This window comes from Ursus americanus, chromosome 27, assembly GCF_024610735.1.
Source record: "Ursus americanus isolate L20-20 chromosome 27, mUrsAme1.1.p, whole genome shotgun sequence".
NCBI lineage: Eukaryota > Metazoa > Chordata > Mammalia > Carnivora > Ursidae > Ursus > Ursus americanus.
In genome coordinates, this window is record NC_142153.1 from 9,096,397 (window position 1) to 9,113,884 (window position 17,488).

Consider the following 17,488-nt stretch of genomic DNA (forward strand, 5'->3'; position numbering starts at 1 on the left):
ATCTTATGGTTTCATTCATTTATGGAACATAAGGAATAGCAGGAAGATTGGTAGGAGAAGGAAGGGAGGAATTAAGGGGGGGTAAACAGAAGGGGGAATGAACCACGAGAGACTATGGACTCTGGGAAACAAACTGGGCTTCAGAGGGGAGGGGAGTGGAGGATTGGTATAGGCCAGTGATGGGTATTAAGGAGGGCACATATTGCATGGAGCACTGGGTGTTATATGCAAACAATGAATCAGGGAACACTACATCAAAAAGTAATGATGGTGACTAATATAATAAAAAATTTTAAGAAAAAAGAAAAAAAGAAAGAACAGGCGTTGAGGAGAGAGAATTGAGGGAGCCAATGTAGAAAGTTTTGGGGGTGAGGAGTAAGGGCAGGAAGTTAGGGACCAGGAGGGAGAAGAGGCTATAGCACAGAATTTTTACAGATAAGTATTTAATTATGCTAAGTGAAATAACTCAATCAGAGAAAGAAATTATCATATGGTTTCACTCATATGTGGAATATAAGAGAGAGCACAGAGGATCATAAGGGAATGGAGGGAAGACTGGGAAGAAATCAGAGAGGGAGACAAACCACGAGAGACTCTTAACTATGGAAGCATACGGAGGGTTGCTGGAGGGGAGGTGGGTGGGGTAATGGGGGACTGAGCATTAAGGAAGGTACATGATGTGATGAGCACTGGCTGTTATGTTCAACTGATGAATCATTGAACACTACATCTGAAACTAATGATGTACTATATGTGGCCTAATTGTATTTAAATAAAAAGAAAGAAAAAACAAAACAACAACAAAGAGTTAAACCCTGGAATGTGTTTGTTTTAAATGAAATTCCAGTTCCAAGACTTAGTAAAATTTTGTACACACAGATAATTTTTTAAGTTTTTTATGTCTGTTGCCTCATTTCAAAAATAAGGATAACCATAACCATGGAGGCTTAGTGAGGAAGAAATTAAATGTTGTGAGTTTAATCTGTGTAAATCTACCAAATTAGAAACTTAAATGTGGAAGCAGGATGCACGATTGTTCATAAATACTTTAGGAACGTATTTAGAATCTCTTTAAAGTCATTTCTTATCATAATTTTTATGTTGGTTAATAAATCTCTGGCTAATTTTAGCTAACATTAAATATTTGTAAATTAATGTAAAACAAAATTATCAAATTCTTTGTTTTACTCTTTGTCTTAGTATATGATATTGATAAATAGGAATCAAGATGATGGAATATGGAATAATAGCATTTTTTTTAAAGATTTTATTTATTTATTTGACAGAGAGAGAGACAGCCAGCGAGAGAGGGAACACAAGCAGGGGGAGTGGGAGAGGAAGAAGCAGGCTCATAGCAGAAGAGCCTGATGTGGGGCTCGATCCCAGATCGCCGGGATCACGCCCTGAGCCAAAGGCAGACGCTTAACCACTGTGCCACCCAGGCGCCCCGGAATAATAGCATTTTTACACTAAGGTATTGTTAAAATTTTTAAACTACTTTATGAATTATATCATTTTCATTTTGATTCCTCAATTTACCTTTAACTTGATGACTGGTTGCTGTTACTACTGCCGTCTTCTGATACAAATCTGTAAAAAAGAAATGGCATTACTTTAGAGTTAGAAAACATTGTAATTTTATTTTTTGTTTTGAGTATAGTTGACGCACAATGTTATACTAGTTTTAGGTATACAGCTTAATTATTTGACAAGTTTATGCATTATGCTATATTCACCACAAGTGTACCTACCACGTGTCCAATTATAGCACTATTACAATGCCATTTGCTGTATTCTCTATGCTGTACCTTTTATTGCCTCGTCTTATTCATTTCATTACTAGAAACCTACATCTTCCTCTCCTTTTCATCCATTTTACCTAACCCTCCACCACACTCCCCTCTGACAACCAGCAATTTGTTCTCTACATTTATAGATCTGATTCTGCTTTCTGAGTGTTTATTCATTATTTTTTCCATTCATAAATGGAATCATATGGTTTTTGTCTGTCTCAGTCTGACTTATTTCATTTAGCATAATACTCTCCAGGCATTTTAAAAATTTTTGAGAAACCTCCATACTGTTTTCCACAATAGCTGCACCAATTTACATTCCCACCACCAGTGCACAAAATTTTTGTTTTGTTTCGTTTTCCTTCACATCTTTGCCAACACTTGTTATTTCTTGTTTTTTGGATTCTAGCCATTATGACAGGTGTAAGTTCATATCTCACTGTGGTTTTGAGTTGCATTTCCCTAATGATTAGTGATGTTGAGCATCTTTTCACGTGTCTGTTTCCTATTTGTATATCTTCTTTGGAAAAATGTCTATTCAGGTCCCTTGCCCAAATTTAAATCAGATTATTTATGGGGGTTTTTGGTGTTGAATTGTATAAATTCTTTATATACTTTAGATATTAACCCCTTATCTAACATAACATTTGCAAATCTCTTCTCACATGCAGATTTCCTTTTTGTTTTCTTCATGGCTTACTTCACTGTGCATAAGTTTATTTTGGTGTAGTCCTAATATTTTATTTTTGCTTTTAACTCTTTTGTCTGAGGAGACATATCTAGAAAAATGTTTCTACCACCAATGTCAAAGAAATTACTGCCTGTGTTTTCTTGTAGGATTTTTATTGTTTCAGGTCTCACATTTAGGTCTTTCATCCATTTTGAATTTATTTTTGTGTATGGTGTAAAGAAGTGGTCATTTTATTTTATTTTATTTATTTTATTTTATATTATATTTTATTTATTTTATTTTATTTGCATGTAGCTGTCCAGTTTCCCCAGCATCATTTATTGAAGCGACTGTCTTTTTCTCATTGCATGTTCTTGCCTCCTTTGTCACAAATTAATTGACCATATAGTTTTGGGTCCATTTCTGGGTCTCTTCCATTGATTGATGTGTCTATTTTGGTGCCAGGACCATACTCTTTTGATTACTACAACTTTGTACTTATATCTTGAAATCTTGAATACCTCTAGCTTTGTTCTTTTTCAAGATTGCTGTGACTCTTTGGGGTCTTTTGTGGTTCTATAAAAACTTTAGGATTATTTGTTCTAGTTCTGCAAAAAATGCCACTGGTAGTTTGAGGGAGATTATATTTAATCTGTAGACAGTTTTAGGTAGTATGGATACTAACAATATAATTAATATTAACAATATTAATTCTTCCAATCCCTGAGCATGAAGTATCTTTCTATTTGTGTCATCTTCAATTTCTTTCATCAATGTCTTATCGTTTTCTGAGTAAAGGTCTCTTGCTTCATTGGTTAAGTTTATTCCTAGGTATTTTATTCTTTTTGTTCCAATTGTATATGGAATAGTTTTCTTGACTTCTCTGATACTTCATTGGGAGTGTATAGAACCACAACTGATTTCCGTGTATTAATTTTGTATATTTCAACATGCTGAATTCATTTATTAGTTCTAACAGTGGAGTCTTTACATTTTCCTATGCAAACTATCCTGTCATCTACAAATAGTGACAGTTTTACTTCTTCCTTACCAATTTTTATTTCTTTCTGTTTCCTAATTGCTATGGCTAAGACTTTCATTACTATGTTGAAAAGAGTGGCAAGAGTAGACATCCTTGTCTTGTTCCTGATCTGCAAGGAAGAGTTTTCTCTTTGAGAGGAACATCTTTAAGTATGATGTTAGCTATGGGTTTTTCAGATATGGTCTTTTTTATGTTGAGGTATGTTCCTCTTAAGTCCACGTTCTTGAGAGTTTTCTTGATGGAAGCTTTATTTCATTACGTTATCTTTATTTGCACAAGTGAGAAACAGAGAGATTTTCCTTTAGCATAGAAAATGAGACCCATTTATTTATCCTTACTTCCACATTCTCTTTTCCCTAAATATCCCTGACTAAGCAAAATTGTGACTTGTATGGTGATATGGTAAAAAAAAAAAAAAGCTGTATCTAAGTGAAATGAGTTAGATAAAGAAAGACAACTAGCATATTATCTCACTTATGTGTGGGATCTAATATTTTTTAAGATTTTATTTATTCATTTGACAGAGAGGGAGAACACAAGCAGGGGGGAACAGGCAGAGGGAGAAGCAGGCTCCCTGCCAAGCAGGGAGCCCAATGTGGGGCTCGATCCCAGGACCCTGGGATCATGACCTGAGCAGAAGGCAGACCCTCAACTGATGAGCCACTTAGGCACCCCTCTAAATTTTTTTAAAACAAAAATAAGCTCATAGATACAGAGAATAAGTTGATGGTTACCAGAGGTGGGGTTGTGGGGTGAGTGAAATTAATGAAGGAGGTCAAAGATACAAACTTCCAGTTATAAAACAATTAAGTAATGAGTATATAATGTATAACATGGTCAGTATAATTAATACTAAAACACTGCATATTTGAAACTTGCTAAGACAATAGATTTTAAAAGTCCTCATCACAAGAAAATAAAATTTTGTAACTATCTATGGAGACAGATGATAACTAGACTTTTTGTGGTGCCCATTTTAAGTAGCTTAATTCTAATTTTAGAAACATATGAGCAATGTTAATTAAGTGTAAAATGGGCATTGTCCTATCTGTATTCTCCCTTTGTATCATATGAGGGTTTTTTTTTTAACATTTTTCTCACCTTCTACATATTCTATTCACAAAATTTGTTTCCTTATCTCTATTAATCTCCATAGTACAACTGAATGTGAATGCAAAAAAAAAAAAAAATGAGGTTGCTTAGGTGGTAGACAGAGCCTGCTGATGCAATTGCACCCAGCATGGCTTTCAGTTTGAAAGGCACTGTGAATTTACTAATTAATTTCAGTTATTTCTGGACGTATAAGAACAAGAAAGATAACTTCTACATGAAATCTGAAAAAAAATAGTATATATCAAGACTCAATATTTCTAAATAGTAACCCAATTCATCCAAGATCCAAACTCATCACTGTTAAGTCCTGCTTACAATATTCTGAATTACATTTTAGTTCTTCATCAATTGGATTTTAATATTAATTTTAAAAATAATAAATTTACTTACTCTCCACTTATTGTTCCCTCTCTGTTCCAAAATCTTATTTTATCCCATTTAAGAGCGATGATGGCAGTTAAAATAAGGATGGGTAGAAAAATGTAGAAACTGATCAAGAGGCCATTTTTTTGAGGAGCAGCATATCGTTTTCTAAGAAAGCTTTCACCTTTAGCTGAAAACATGAAAGTACATTTTAAATTCATCAAAAATGATATTCAAAGCTTATTAGTTTAACTTGAAATGTAAAAATTTGTGATTCAAATAATACAGTCATAGAATAAACTTATGTTTTAAAAAGTTTTCAAAAAATAAACAAAAATTTTTTAAAATCTAAAAAATTAAAAATGTTCCAATATTCTGTGACTATACCCCAAAGAACATTATATATTTGTCAACTCGATATATAATTAATATAAATTTATAATCATTATATGTATATTTAATCTTTATGTGTTATATTCTATTTTTCTATGATATTCCCTTTTATGAACTGCTACTTAAACTATATTAAACTGATATTATTCTTTAATCAGTTTTTCATTTAAAAAATAGAGTAGGTGTAAAAGAGGGACTCTAGGGTGGGAGGAAGATGACAGAGGAGTAGGGGACCCGAGTTTCATCTGGTCCCAGGAATTCAGTTAGTTAGCTATCAAATCATTCTGAACACCTGTAAAATCAACCAGAGATCTAAGAAAAGAATTGCTGCAATTCTACAAATAGAAAAAGGGAGCACTTTCTGCAAGGTAGGAGGTGCAGAGAAGTGAATCCCAGGCATTATACTGGAAGAGAAGCTGCAGGAGGTGGGAGCCTCAATCAGTTGGCTGCCAGAAAGTGATATAGCAGTGGTGTGCAAAATCAGAACTTTAACAAGTCTGCACCAGTGAGGAACATCCTTCCTGAAAGGTGCTCAGGTGGCAAAGCAGAACACAATCCTAGGTGGGACAGTATGGTCTCAGGATCCCTGGGTTCACAGAAAGAACAAGGGATTTTAAGTGCAGCAGAGTTCCCTGCATCAACACTGGAAGCTGGCTGCAATTAGCAAGCCCAGGCAGGAGTGGGCTTTCACGTCAGTGTTGCCATAAACCTTGAACTGCAGCATGATCAGGTGACTGCAATCCAAGCAGGGACATGGCAAGTAGCAGAACCATGGTGAGACCCTCTCTGCACCACAGGAGCATGGAGGGTGCTCAGGTGGCATGGATCCTTTAGGCAAAGGGATCCCAAAAGTAAATTGAAGAGAAAGGAACAGAGACAATATACAGAAACAGTGACTTTACAGGTAATACAAATGGCACTAAATTTATATCTTTCAACTTTCCTCTGAATGTAAATGGGCTAAATGTTCCAATCCAAAGACACAGGGTATCAGATTAGATAAAATAGCAAGATCCATCAATATGGTGTCTAAAAGACACTCATTTAGACTCAAAGACACCTCCAGATTGACAGTGAGGGGTTGGAGAACCATTTATTATGCTAATGGACATCAAAAGAAAGCTGGGGTGGCAATCCTTATATCAGAAAAATTATATTTTAAACCAAAGACTGAAATAAGAGATGAAGAGGGACACTATATCATACTTAAAGAGTTTATCCAACAAGAAGATCTAACAATTGTAAATATTTATGCCCCATAACTTGGCAGCAGCCAATTATACAAACCAATTAATAACAAAATTAAAGAAACACATTGATAATAATAAAATAATAGTAGGGGACTTTAACTCCCCACTCACAGCAAAGGGCAGACCATCCAAGCAGAGATTAACAAGGAAACAAGGGCGTGGGATGACATACCAGAGCAGATGGACTTCACATATATATTCAGAGTATTCCATCCTGAAGCTACAGAATATACATTCTTCGCAAGTGCACATGGAACTTTCTCCGGAATAGACACAAACTGTGTCTTTTCCAGATGCAAACTGTCTCCAGACACAACTTTATCCAGACACAAACTGTGTCACAAATCAGGTCTCAACCAGTACCAAAAGACTAAGATTATTCCTTGAATGCTTTCAGACTACAAGTCTTTGAAACTTGAACTCAATCACAAGAGGAAAGGTGGAAAGAACTCAAATACACGGTGTCTAAAGAGCATCCAAATAAAGAATGAATGGGTCAACCAGGAAGTTAAAGAAGAATTTTTAAAAATTCATGGAAACAAGTGAAAATGAAAACACAACTGTTCCAAACCTTGGGATGCAGCAAAGGCAGTCTTCAGAGGGAAGTATATAACAATGCAAGCCTTTCTCAAGGTCTCAAATACACAAGCTAACTTTACACCTAATGGGGTTGGAGGAAGAGCAGCAAATAAAGCCTAAACCCAGCAGGAGAAGAGAATTAGTAAAGATTAGAGCAGAAATTCATGAACTAGAAACCAATAGAACAGTAGAACAGATCAATGAAACCAAGAGCTGGTTAATTGAAAGAATTAATAAAATTGATAAACCCCTGGCCAGACTTATCAAAAAGAAAAGAGAAAGAACCCAAATAAGTAAAATCATAAGTAAAAGGGGAGAGATCACAACCAACAACAAAGAAATACAAACAATTATAAGAATATATAATGAGCAACTATACGTCAACAAATTAGACAATCTGGAAGAGATGAATGCATTCCTAGAGATGTATGAACTACCAAAACTGAACCAGGAAGAAATACAAAACCTGAATAGACCCATAACCAGCAAGGAAATTGAAGCAGTAATCAAAAATCGCAACACACACACACACACACACACACACACACACACAAAACACCCCCCCACACTCACAAAACAAAACAAACAAACAAACAAAACCAAAACTAGAGTCCAGGGCCAGAAAGGCTTCTCAGGAATATTCTACCAAACATTTAAGGAAAAATTAATACCTAGTCTTCTAAAGCTGTTTCAAAAAATAGAAATGGAAGGAAAGCTTCTAAACTCTATGAGGCTGGCATTACTTTGATCCCAAAACCAGACAAAGGCCCCATCAAAAAGGAGAATTACAGTTCAATATTCTTTTTTTTTTTTAAAGATTTATTTATTTATTTGACAGAGATAGAGACAGCCAGCGAGAGAGGGAACACAAGCAGGGGGAGTGGGAGAGGAAGAAGCAGGCTCATAGTGGAGGAGCCCGACGTGGGGCTCGATCCGGTAACGCCGGGATCACGCCCTGAGCCGAAGGCAGACGCTTAACCGCTGTGCCACCCAGGCGCCCCTACAGTTCAATATTCTTAATGAATATGGATGCAAAAATTTTCACCAAAATACTAGCCAATAGGATCCAACAGTACATTAAAAGGATTATTCACCATGACTAAGTGGAATTTATTCCTTGGCTTCAAGGGTGGTCCAACAGCTGCAAATCAATCAACATGACACTCTACATTAATAAAAGAAAGGACAAGAACTATATGATCCTCTCAATAGATGCAGAAAAAGCATGTGACAAATTACAGCATCCATTCTTGATTAAACGTCTGCACAGTGTAGGTGGAGAAGGAATATATCAAAAAAGGCATATATGAAAAGCACATGGCAGGGGTGCCTGGGTGGCTCAGTCATTAGGCGTGTGCCTTTGGCTCAGGGTGTGATCCCGGTGTTCTGGGATCGAGCCCCACATCAGGCTCCTTCGCTGGAAGCCTGCTTCTTCGTCTTCCACTCCCCCTGCTTGTGTTCCCTCTCTCACTGACTATCTCTATCTCTGTCAAATAAATAAATATAATTTTTTAAAAAAGGAAGAAAAGCTCAAGGCAAATAACATTCTCACAGAGAAAACTGAGAGCTTTTACCCTAACGTCAGGAACACAACAGGGATGTCCACTCTTACCACTGTTGTTCAACATAGTAATAGAAATTCTAGCCTCAGCAGAGAGCAAAAAGAAATAAAAGGCATCAAATAAGCAAAGAAGAGATCAAACACTCAGTCTTCACAGATGACATGATACTCTGTGTGAAAAAACCAAAAGGCTCCAACTGAAAATTGTTAGAACTCATAAAGGAATTTGGCAAAGTGGCAAGATATAAAATCGATGCACAGAAATCAGTTGCATTTCTATACACAAACAATGAGATAGAAGAAAGAGAAGTTAAGGACTAGATCCCGTTTACAATTGCACCGAAAACCATAAGATACCTAGGAATAAACCTTACCAAAGAGGCAAAGGATCTGTACTCAGAAAACTTTAGAACACTCATGAAAGAAATTGAGGAAGACAAAAGAAATGGAAAAATATTTCATGCTCATGGATTGGTAAAACAAATAATTGTTGAAATCTATGCTACCTAGAGCAATCAACACATTCAGTGCAATCCTTATCAAAATACCATTAACATTTTTCTCAGAGAGGGAACAAATAATCTTAAAATTAATATGGAAACAGAAAAGACCCCAAATAGCCAAAAGAAAATTGAAAAAGAAAACCACAGCTGGTGGCATCACAATTCCAGATTTCAAGCTATGTTAAAAAGCTGTAATCATCAAGACGGTATGGTACTGGCACAAAAATAGACATATAGACCAATGGAACAGAATACAGAACCCAGAAATAGACCTTCAACTCTATGCTCAACTAATGTTTGACAAAGCAGGAAAGACTATCCAATGGAAAAAAGACAGTCTCTGCAATAAATGGTGTTGGGAAAATTGGAAGGCCACATGCAGAAGAATGAAACTGGACCATTTCTTACACCGTACAGAAAAATAGACTCAACATGGATGAAAGATGTAAATGTGAGACAGTAATCCATCAAAATCCTAGAAGAGAACACAGGCGGCAACCTCTTTGACCTTGGCTACAGCAACATCTGGGTAAACATGACTCCAAAGGCAAGGGAAACAAAGGCAAAAATGAGCCATTGGGACTTTGTCAAGATAAAAAGCTTTTGCACAGCATAGGAAACATTCAGCAAAACCAAAAGACAACCTACAGAATGGGAGAAGAATTTTGTAATATTTTATTAGATAAATGGTTAACATCCAAAATCTATCAAGAACTTATCAAACTCAATACCCCAAAAGCAAATAATCCAGTCAAGAAATGGGCAGAAGACATGAACAGACATTTCTCCAAAGAAGACATACAAGTGGCCAACATACACATGAAATAATGTTCAACATAGCTAGACATCAGGGAAATACAAATCAAAATCACAAGGAGACATTATCTCATGCCAGTCAGAACAGCTTAAATTAACAAGTCAGGAAATAACAAATATTGACGAGGAGGGGGAGAATGTGGAACCCCCTTACACTGCTGGTGGGAATGCATGGTGGTATAGCCACTCTCCAAAACAGTATGGAGGTTCTTCAAAAAGTTGAAAATAGAGCTACCCTATGACCCAGCAATTGCACTACCAAGTATATACCCAAGATACAAATGTAGTGATTCGAAGGGTTACCTGAACCCCAATGTTTATAGCCACAATGTCCACAATAGCCAAACTATGGAAAGAGCCCAGATGTCCATCTACAGATAAATGGATACAGAAGCTATGATATATGATTATATATATATATATATATATATATATATATATATATATATATATATATATAATGGAATATCACTCAGCCATCAAAAAAATGAAATCTTGCCATTTGCAAAGACATGGATGGAACTATAGAACTATAGGTTATGATGGTAGGGAAAAGAAGCCAATCAGAGAAAGACAATTATCATATGGTTTCCCTCATATGTGGAATTTATGAAACAAAACAGAGAAGCATTGAAGAAGAAAGGAAAAATAAAACAAGGCATAATCATAGAGGGAGACAAACCATAGGAGACCCTTAACCATAGGAAACAAACTGAGGGTTGCTGGAGGGGATAGAGGTGGGGGGATGGGGAAATAGAGTGATAGGCATTATGGAGGGCACGTGATGAAATGGGCACTGAGTGTTATATATAACTGATGAATCACTGAACTCACCTCTGAAACTAATAATACACTATATGTTAATTGAATTTAAATTTAAAAAATAGAGTAAAAAGAAAAAAATTATTAAAACTAATGTTTTTGCATAACTGGCATTTTTATTTTTAAAAATTTTTGTTCTTTTTAAATTTTATTTTAATTTCCTTTTTATCAAAGTATATCTACAGTGCTACATTACTTTCAAGTGTACAACAATTCAACAATTCTATACGTTAATGCTCATCAAGTGTACTTTAATCCCCTTTGCCTATTTCACTCTTTCAAAAACAATAGTAAACTAGGTTAAATTTCCATAGTACCTGCATAAGGTGATATTGTTCTAATTTCGAGTATATTAATTAGAAAATAGATATTCCCCTAAGTGTTATGAAGGCATTATGGGAAATTGGGAAAATGAATGAAATCTCAATTCCATTAGTCAAAAGAAGTAAACCAGATGACTAAAATACAATGAACTAAATTAAGGAATCAGAATTACCACCAAAACAACTACGAGGATATTAAATACAAATGAATTTAACGCCCCCAAAACAAAAATTCATTAACTTTAAATGCACACACAATCCAATTATAAGAAGTGTTTTATCCAAAAAAAGTGACTCATGATGTTTTATAAATTATAGAAGATTGGCAAATATATGCAAAAATATTGAAATTAAGCAAATATGTAGCAGGCTTAAGCTATGGTAGAACTCAATACTTTTAAAGTTCTCCTTCCTTGCCTCATCCATCAGAGAAGATCAACTCTCCATCAATTCAACTCAACTAAAAATTATATCATATTGGAAGTGGAGCTTCCTTATGTGCATAATTACTCCAGAGGCCGATTTAAGAAACTGGACTAATCGTTACTGGATTGTATGAGCAATATCCATTTTTCTAAGGAAGTAAAATAAAGCTTCCACTTTGGTCAAGATAAAATGTTTCCATTAAATGGTGCCAAGCTAGTCCTGTATAATAAAATGATAAAATAGGACAAAACACACAAAGGAAATGATTTCTGGAGGTCAATAGGAAATGCAAGCTTTATCTGAAGGAAGGAAAACATGACATAGATTTTATGAAAATCCAGTTCTACCTATAGACAATTTTCTCATCTCAACACAGAAAATTGGAGTTGAGGGCAAAGTACAGCATTTCCACTGAACCCAGGAGGCAGAGGAAAGAATTTACAACAGTCAAAAGGTTAGACTCTTCAGGACGTGGCATTGACAAGAAAGATATTCTATAGATTAGAGACAGCAGAAGGGTTAAGAGGGAGCCTCCCAGGAGTTCTTGGCAAGAAAGATAAGATAGATGCATAGACTCATAGATTATATATACATATTATATAATATATAAACACACACACATATACACACACACATATATATATATATATGTATATATATATATACATATATATATATATATATATATATATATATATATATATATATATATGGCAGCCTAAAGCTAATTATAAGTCTGATTACTGGGTCGAGAGTGGAAAGGAGATACCAGAGTTGGAGCAGTGCTGGAGAAAGAGCACCAAGGAGAGTTCGATTTCTTCACATGCTAACACATGTTGCCTATATTTTTTATTATGATGATTCTAATGAGTGTCAAGTTGTATTCATTGTGGTTTTGATTTTCATTTTCCTAGAATGTTCACCATCTTTTCATGGGCTTATGGCCATTTATATATCTTCTATGGAGATGTGTTTATTTAAGCCTTTTCCAATTTTATTTGGGTTGTCTTTTTATTATAAATTTGTGTTCTTTATATATTCTGAATAAAAATCCTATATGAGATACAAGATTTCCAAATACATTCTCCCATTTTGTAGTTGGTATTTCACTTTATTGTTGTATCATTTCCAGCACAGAAGTTTTTAATTTTGAGATTGCAGGAGATGGCCACTGTGTGGGAGGACCCTAGGCTTCCATTATCCCACAAACTCAACTAGATAACTATCAAATCATCCTAAATATCCCAGAAATCTATCTGAAGACAGATAGAACAAACTCCACAACTAAAGGTAAAGAAGAGGTCACACTGAAGAAGGTAGGAAGTACGGAGATTCAACTTCAGAGAGAAATGGATCATGGCCATTGGCAGGGGCAAGGGGTGAGCCAAGGTTGAGGAGAATGGTGAGTGAATCTCCATAGCAATTGGCTTGGAAAGTGAGAGGGCCTAAATTTCATGAGTTCTTGCAACCATCAAGGCTTAAAGCCTATAGTTTTAATGGTCAGCATGTTTAGCTCTGGGAGAGTCCAGATGCATTGGGTCTGCTCTTGGAGAGAAGGCAGGACAAACAACCCACAGACATACAAAATGGAAACTTTGATCAGAAGAATGCCTGGGGCACACTGTGGGAAGGTTATTTGCTCATCTCTGAGCATGTTCCAGAGAGGCACCATTAACAGATAGACCTTTCCAGGAACAAAGGAACTGGCAAGTGCCTTTTCCCTCCCCCATCCCTCAGCATAAAAACAAGGCCACTTGCAGAACCAGCACCAATACTTGCTACATAACTGGCTTATACAAAGCTCCACTTCCCTATGCTCCTGGAGAAATGCACTTCCCACTCATGCTAGCCTCAGTCCCAGCACAATGGGCCTCTTTCCCCAGAATACCAGCCCAAACCCCTGCCAACAGCTCTTCTTCTGATCCAGGAGTTTTGCAAGACCTCAGTTCCATTAGGGGCAATGACAGGTCTCGTTTCACAAGCAGACCAGAACACAACTAGTTAAAATTTGCCACATTCAGGCCAGGGACCAAACACTGCCTGCAACAGGCAAAGAGAGCTTCTGCATAAAGGATAAAAGTGGTCAGCAGAGCACATGCAGCACTCATTGGAGATACTCCTAGAAGTGCCAGGCCCTGAAGAACAGGGAGACACTAAATTGCAGGGCATTACACGACCTCTTCTTCATAAAGCCCTTAACTGCAAGAACAGGAGACCTAGCTGACATTCCTAACAGAGAAACAGGCACAGAGACTTAGACAACATGAGAGGACAGAGGAATTTGTGCCAGATGAAAGAACAGGACAAGGCCATGGCTGGTGATCTAAGCAAAACAGATATAAGTAACATGCCTGATGGAGAATTTAAAACAACAATCATAAGGATACTCACTGGGCCTAAGAAAAGAGTGGAGGATATCAGCGAGACCATTAACAAAGAGATAAGAAATAACATAGCAGAGATAAAAGTCTCAATAAATGAAATGAGAAACACAGTTGATGGAATGAACAGCAGGTTGGAACAAGTGAAGGAACAAATTAATGACCTAGAAGACAGTAATGGAAGTTAATTAAGTTGAAAAAAAAAGTTAAAAAAAAGAATTATACGAAACTAGAATAGACGTTGAGAATTCAGTGACTTAATGACTTCATCAAATTTAATAACATTCAGATTATAGGTGTCCCAGAAGAAGAGAGAGGAAAATGGGCAGAGAATTTATTTTAAGAAATAATAGCTGAAAACTTCCCTAATCTGGAGAAGAAAACAGATATCCAGATCCAGGAGGTACAGAAAACCCCCAACAAAATCAACAAAAGTAGACCAACAACAAAGCATATTGTAATTAAAGTGATAAAGCATACTGATTAAAAAAATACTAGCAGCAGCAAGACAAAAGAAGAAAGCTACATACAAAGATATACCATAAGGCTATCAGCAGTATTTTCAGCAGAAGCTTTCCAAGCCAGAAAAGAGTGGGATGATATAGTCAAAGTGCTGAACAGGAAAAACCTACAGCCAGGAATATTCTATCCAGCAAAGCTATCATTCAGAACGGAAGCAGAAAGAGTTTCCCAGACAAAAACAAAAGAAGTTCATGACCACTAAACAAGCCTTGCAAAAAGTATTAAAGGGGAATCTGGGTGGGGGAAAAAAAAAAGACCAAAAATGACCATATGAAGGTAGGAAACAAAAAAGTAGTAAAAATGAATATTTCCATAAAAAATCAGTCAAGGAGGGGCACCTGGGTGGCTCAGTTGGTTAAGCATCCAACTCTTGGTTTCAGCTCAGGTCATGATCTCAGAGTCATAAGATCGAGCCCCACGTCAGGCTCTGCTCTCAGTGCAGAGTCTCCTTGGGATTCTCTCTCTCTCCCTCCTCCACTCCCCTTCTCTCTCTCTTTCTTTCTCTAAAAAAAAATAAATCTTTAACATAAATTGGTCAAAGAACTCACAAAATAAAGAATGTAAAAATATGACACCATATACCTAAAATATGGGGAGGAGAGGAGTAAGAACGGGTTCAAACTTAAATGACCATGAATATAATATAGATTGCTATATGCAGAAGATATTATATACAAACCTAAAAGTAATGACAAATCAAAAACCATTAATACATAGGTAAAAAATAAAGAGAAAGAAATCCAAATATATACCTAAAGGTAACCAGCAAACCATGAAAGACAGAAAGACAAGAAATCATCAGACAAAATCCTCAAAAACAAAGACAAAAGAAGTAATAAAATGCCAATATCTATCAATAATTACTTTTAATTTAAATGGACTAAATGCTCTAATCAAAAGATATAGGTGACAGAATGAATAAAGAAAAAAAGACCCATCTGTGTGCTGCCTACAAGAGATTCATTTCAGACCTAAAGACACCTGCAAATTGAAAGTGAGAGGACAGACAAACATTGAACATGCAAATGGATGTGAAAAGAAAGCTATGGTAGCAATACAATATATAGGACAAAATAAACTTTAAAACAAAGACTATGTCAAGAGACAAAGAAGGACACTATGTTCCCATAAAGGGAACACTCCAACAAGAAGATATAACAATCATAAATATTTATGAGCCCAACATGGGAGCACCCAAATACATATACAATTTAATAACAAACATAGAGGAACTCATTGATAATGATACAATAATAGTAGGGGAATTTAGCATCCCACATACAGCAATGGACAGATCATCCAAACAGAAAATCAACAAGAAAACGACGACTTTAAATGAAACACTGGGACCAATGGACTTAATGGATATGTTCAGAATATTACATCCTAAAACAACAGAATACACATTCAAGTGCACCTGGGACATTCTCCAGAATAGATCACGTGTTAGGCTACAAGACGAGTCTCAACAAATTCAAAAAGATCAAAATCATACTGTGCATCTTTTCTGACCACAACACTGTGAAACTAGAAATCAACCACAAGAAAACATCTGGAAAGATGACAAATACATGGGGGTTCAATAACATGTCACTAAGCAATGAATGGGTCAACCAGAAATAAAACAAGATATCAAAAAGTAAATAGAAACAAATGAATATGAAAACACGCCAGTTCAAAACTTTCAGACATAGCAAAAACTGTTCTAAGAGAGAAGTTTATAGCAATAAGGGCAAGAAAAATATCAAATAAAGGGAGGAGTTCAGATGGCAGAGTAATTGGAGGACTTTATGCTTGCCTCCTCCCTTGAACTCAGCTAGATAATTATCACATCATTCTAAACACCCAGGAAATTGATCTGAGGACTGAGAGAACTAACTGCACAACTAGAGGGAGAAAAGAGGTCCCATCATGGAAGTTAGGAGGTGCAGAGATGTGTTTTGGGGGAGAAAAGATTCATGGGTGCTGCAGAGCAGAGGGAGTCCTAATCGTGGAGATGGTAGAGAGGGAAAGAGAGAGAGAGCAGCACAAAGGGAATCTCACAAGAAAAACACTTCCCTGAAACCACTGACTGGGAAAGCAAGAAGGGTTGATTATCACGAATTTTTACAAGTCAATGGAGCCAAAAGTCTGAAGTTTCATTACCAGGGTTGAGCCTGTTCAGGGTAGCAGTGCTCCTGTGGAGAAGGAGGGCAGAGGCCTGCCAGCAGAGGGCTTGCTCTGAGGATCTCCTAGGTCACACTGGGAGACACCATTGGAGTGCATTTGGGAGAGGCAGCACAGCCTCTCAGGGGACAAGAAAGATGGCAGGCACCATTGATCTGCCCTGTTCATTAGCATAGGGGCAGAGATGCCTGCTGAGTGCAGCTAACCTGGATTCCCACTTTTTGCTACAATTTACCAGAAAATCTGAGCACCTCCATGGTCATTTGACTGCTTTTCTGGGACAAACCAGTATCAGCTGCAGTGTGATGAAACCCTCCCCCAGAGGATCAGTGTGGGTCCCTGCCACACCATGTCCTTAAATATGGAGTTTTTAAACCCAGCTGTGTGCCTGAGATAAAACACAGGAACACTGGGCAGATGGCTAGGACATAGACAGGGTGAAGGCAGGGATCTGATGCAAGCTTGGGGCAAAGAGGGGAGATTGTTCACTCTTCTGTGAGGGCTTCCTGAACAACAGCAGGCACAAACTCCCCTCTCCAAGAAAGAGAGTGCAAAGATGACATTTTTCACCCTTCCCGTCAGCACAGAGGGACTTCAGCTAGCAGCACAGCACACACAGTGAAGGCTTGAGTTGCATGCACCAAGCCATGCCCCATTGTGCTCTTCAGGTGCCTTTTTTTGCTAGATAAAGCGTGATTGAGAGTCTGAGCAGTAGCGGGCCCCTCCCGCAGAAGACAAACACAACCATCCACACACACATGCACC

At 36.8% G+C, this 17,488-nt stretch overlaps 1 protein-coding gene across 1 annotated transcript in view; it reads right to left on the reverse strand.

The window, feature by feature from the left end:
- Window positions 1-17,488, reverse strand: part of LOC123780410 (A disintegrin and metallopeptidase domain 3-like) — a 126,616-nt gene that overhangs the window by 7,379 nt on the left and 101,749 nt on the right. Inside the window, exons 19-20 of the mRNA XM_087856325.1 lie at window positions 5,009-5,171; window positions 1,540-1,590 (exon numbers count right to left, since the gene is read on the reverse strand). Coding sequence (XP_087712451.1) covers window positions 1,542-1,590; window positions 5,009-5,171 — 212 coding nt within the window. The 3' untranslated portion in view covers window positions 1,540-1,541. The remainder of the gene's footprint in view (window positions 1-1,539; window positions 1,591-5,008; window positions 5,172-17,488) is intronic.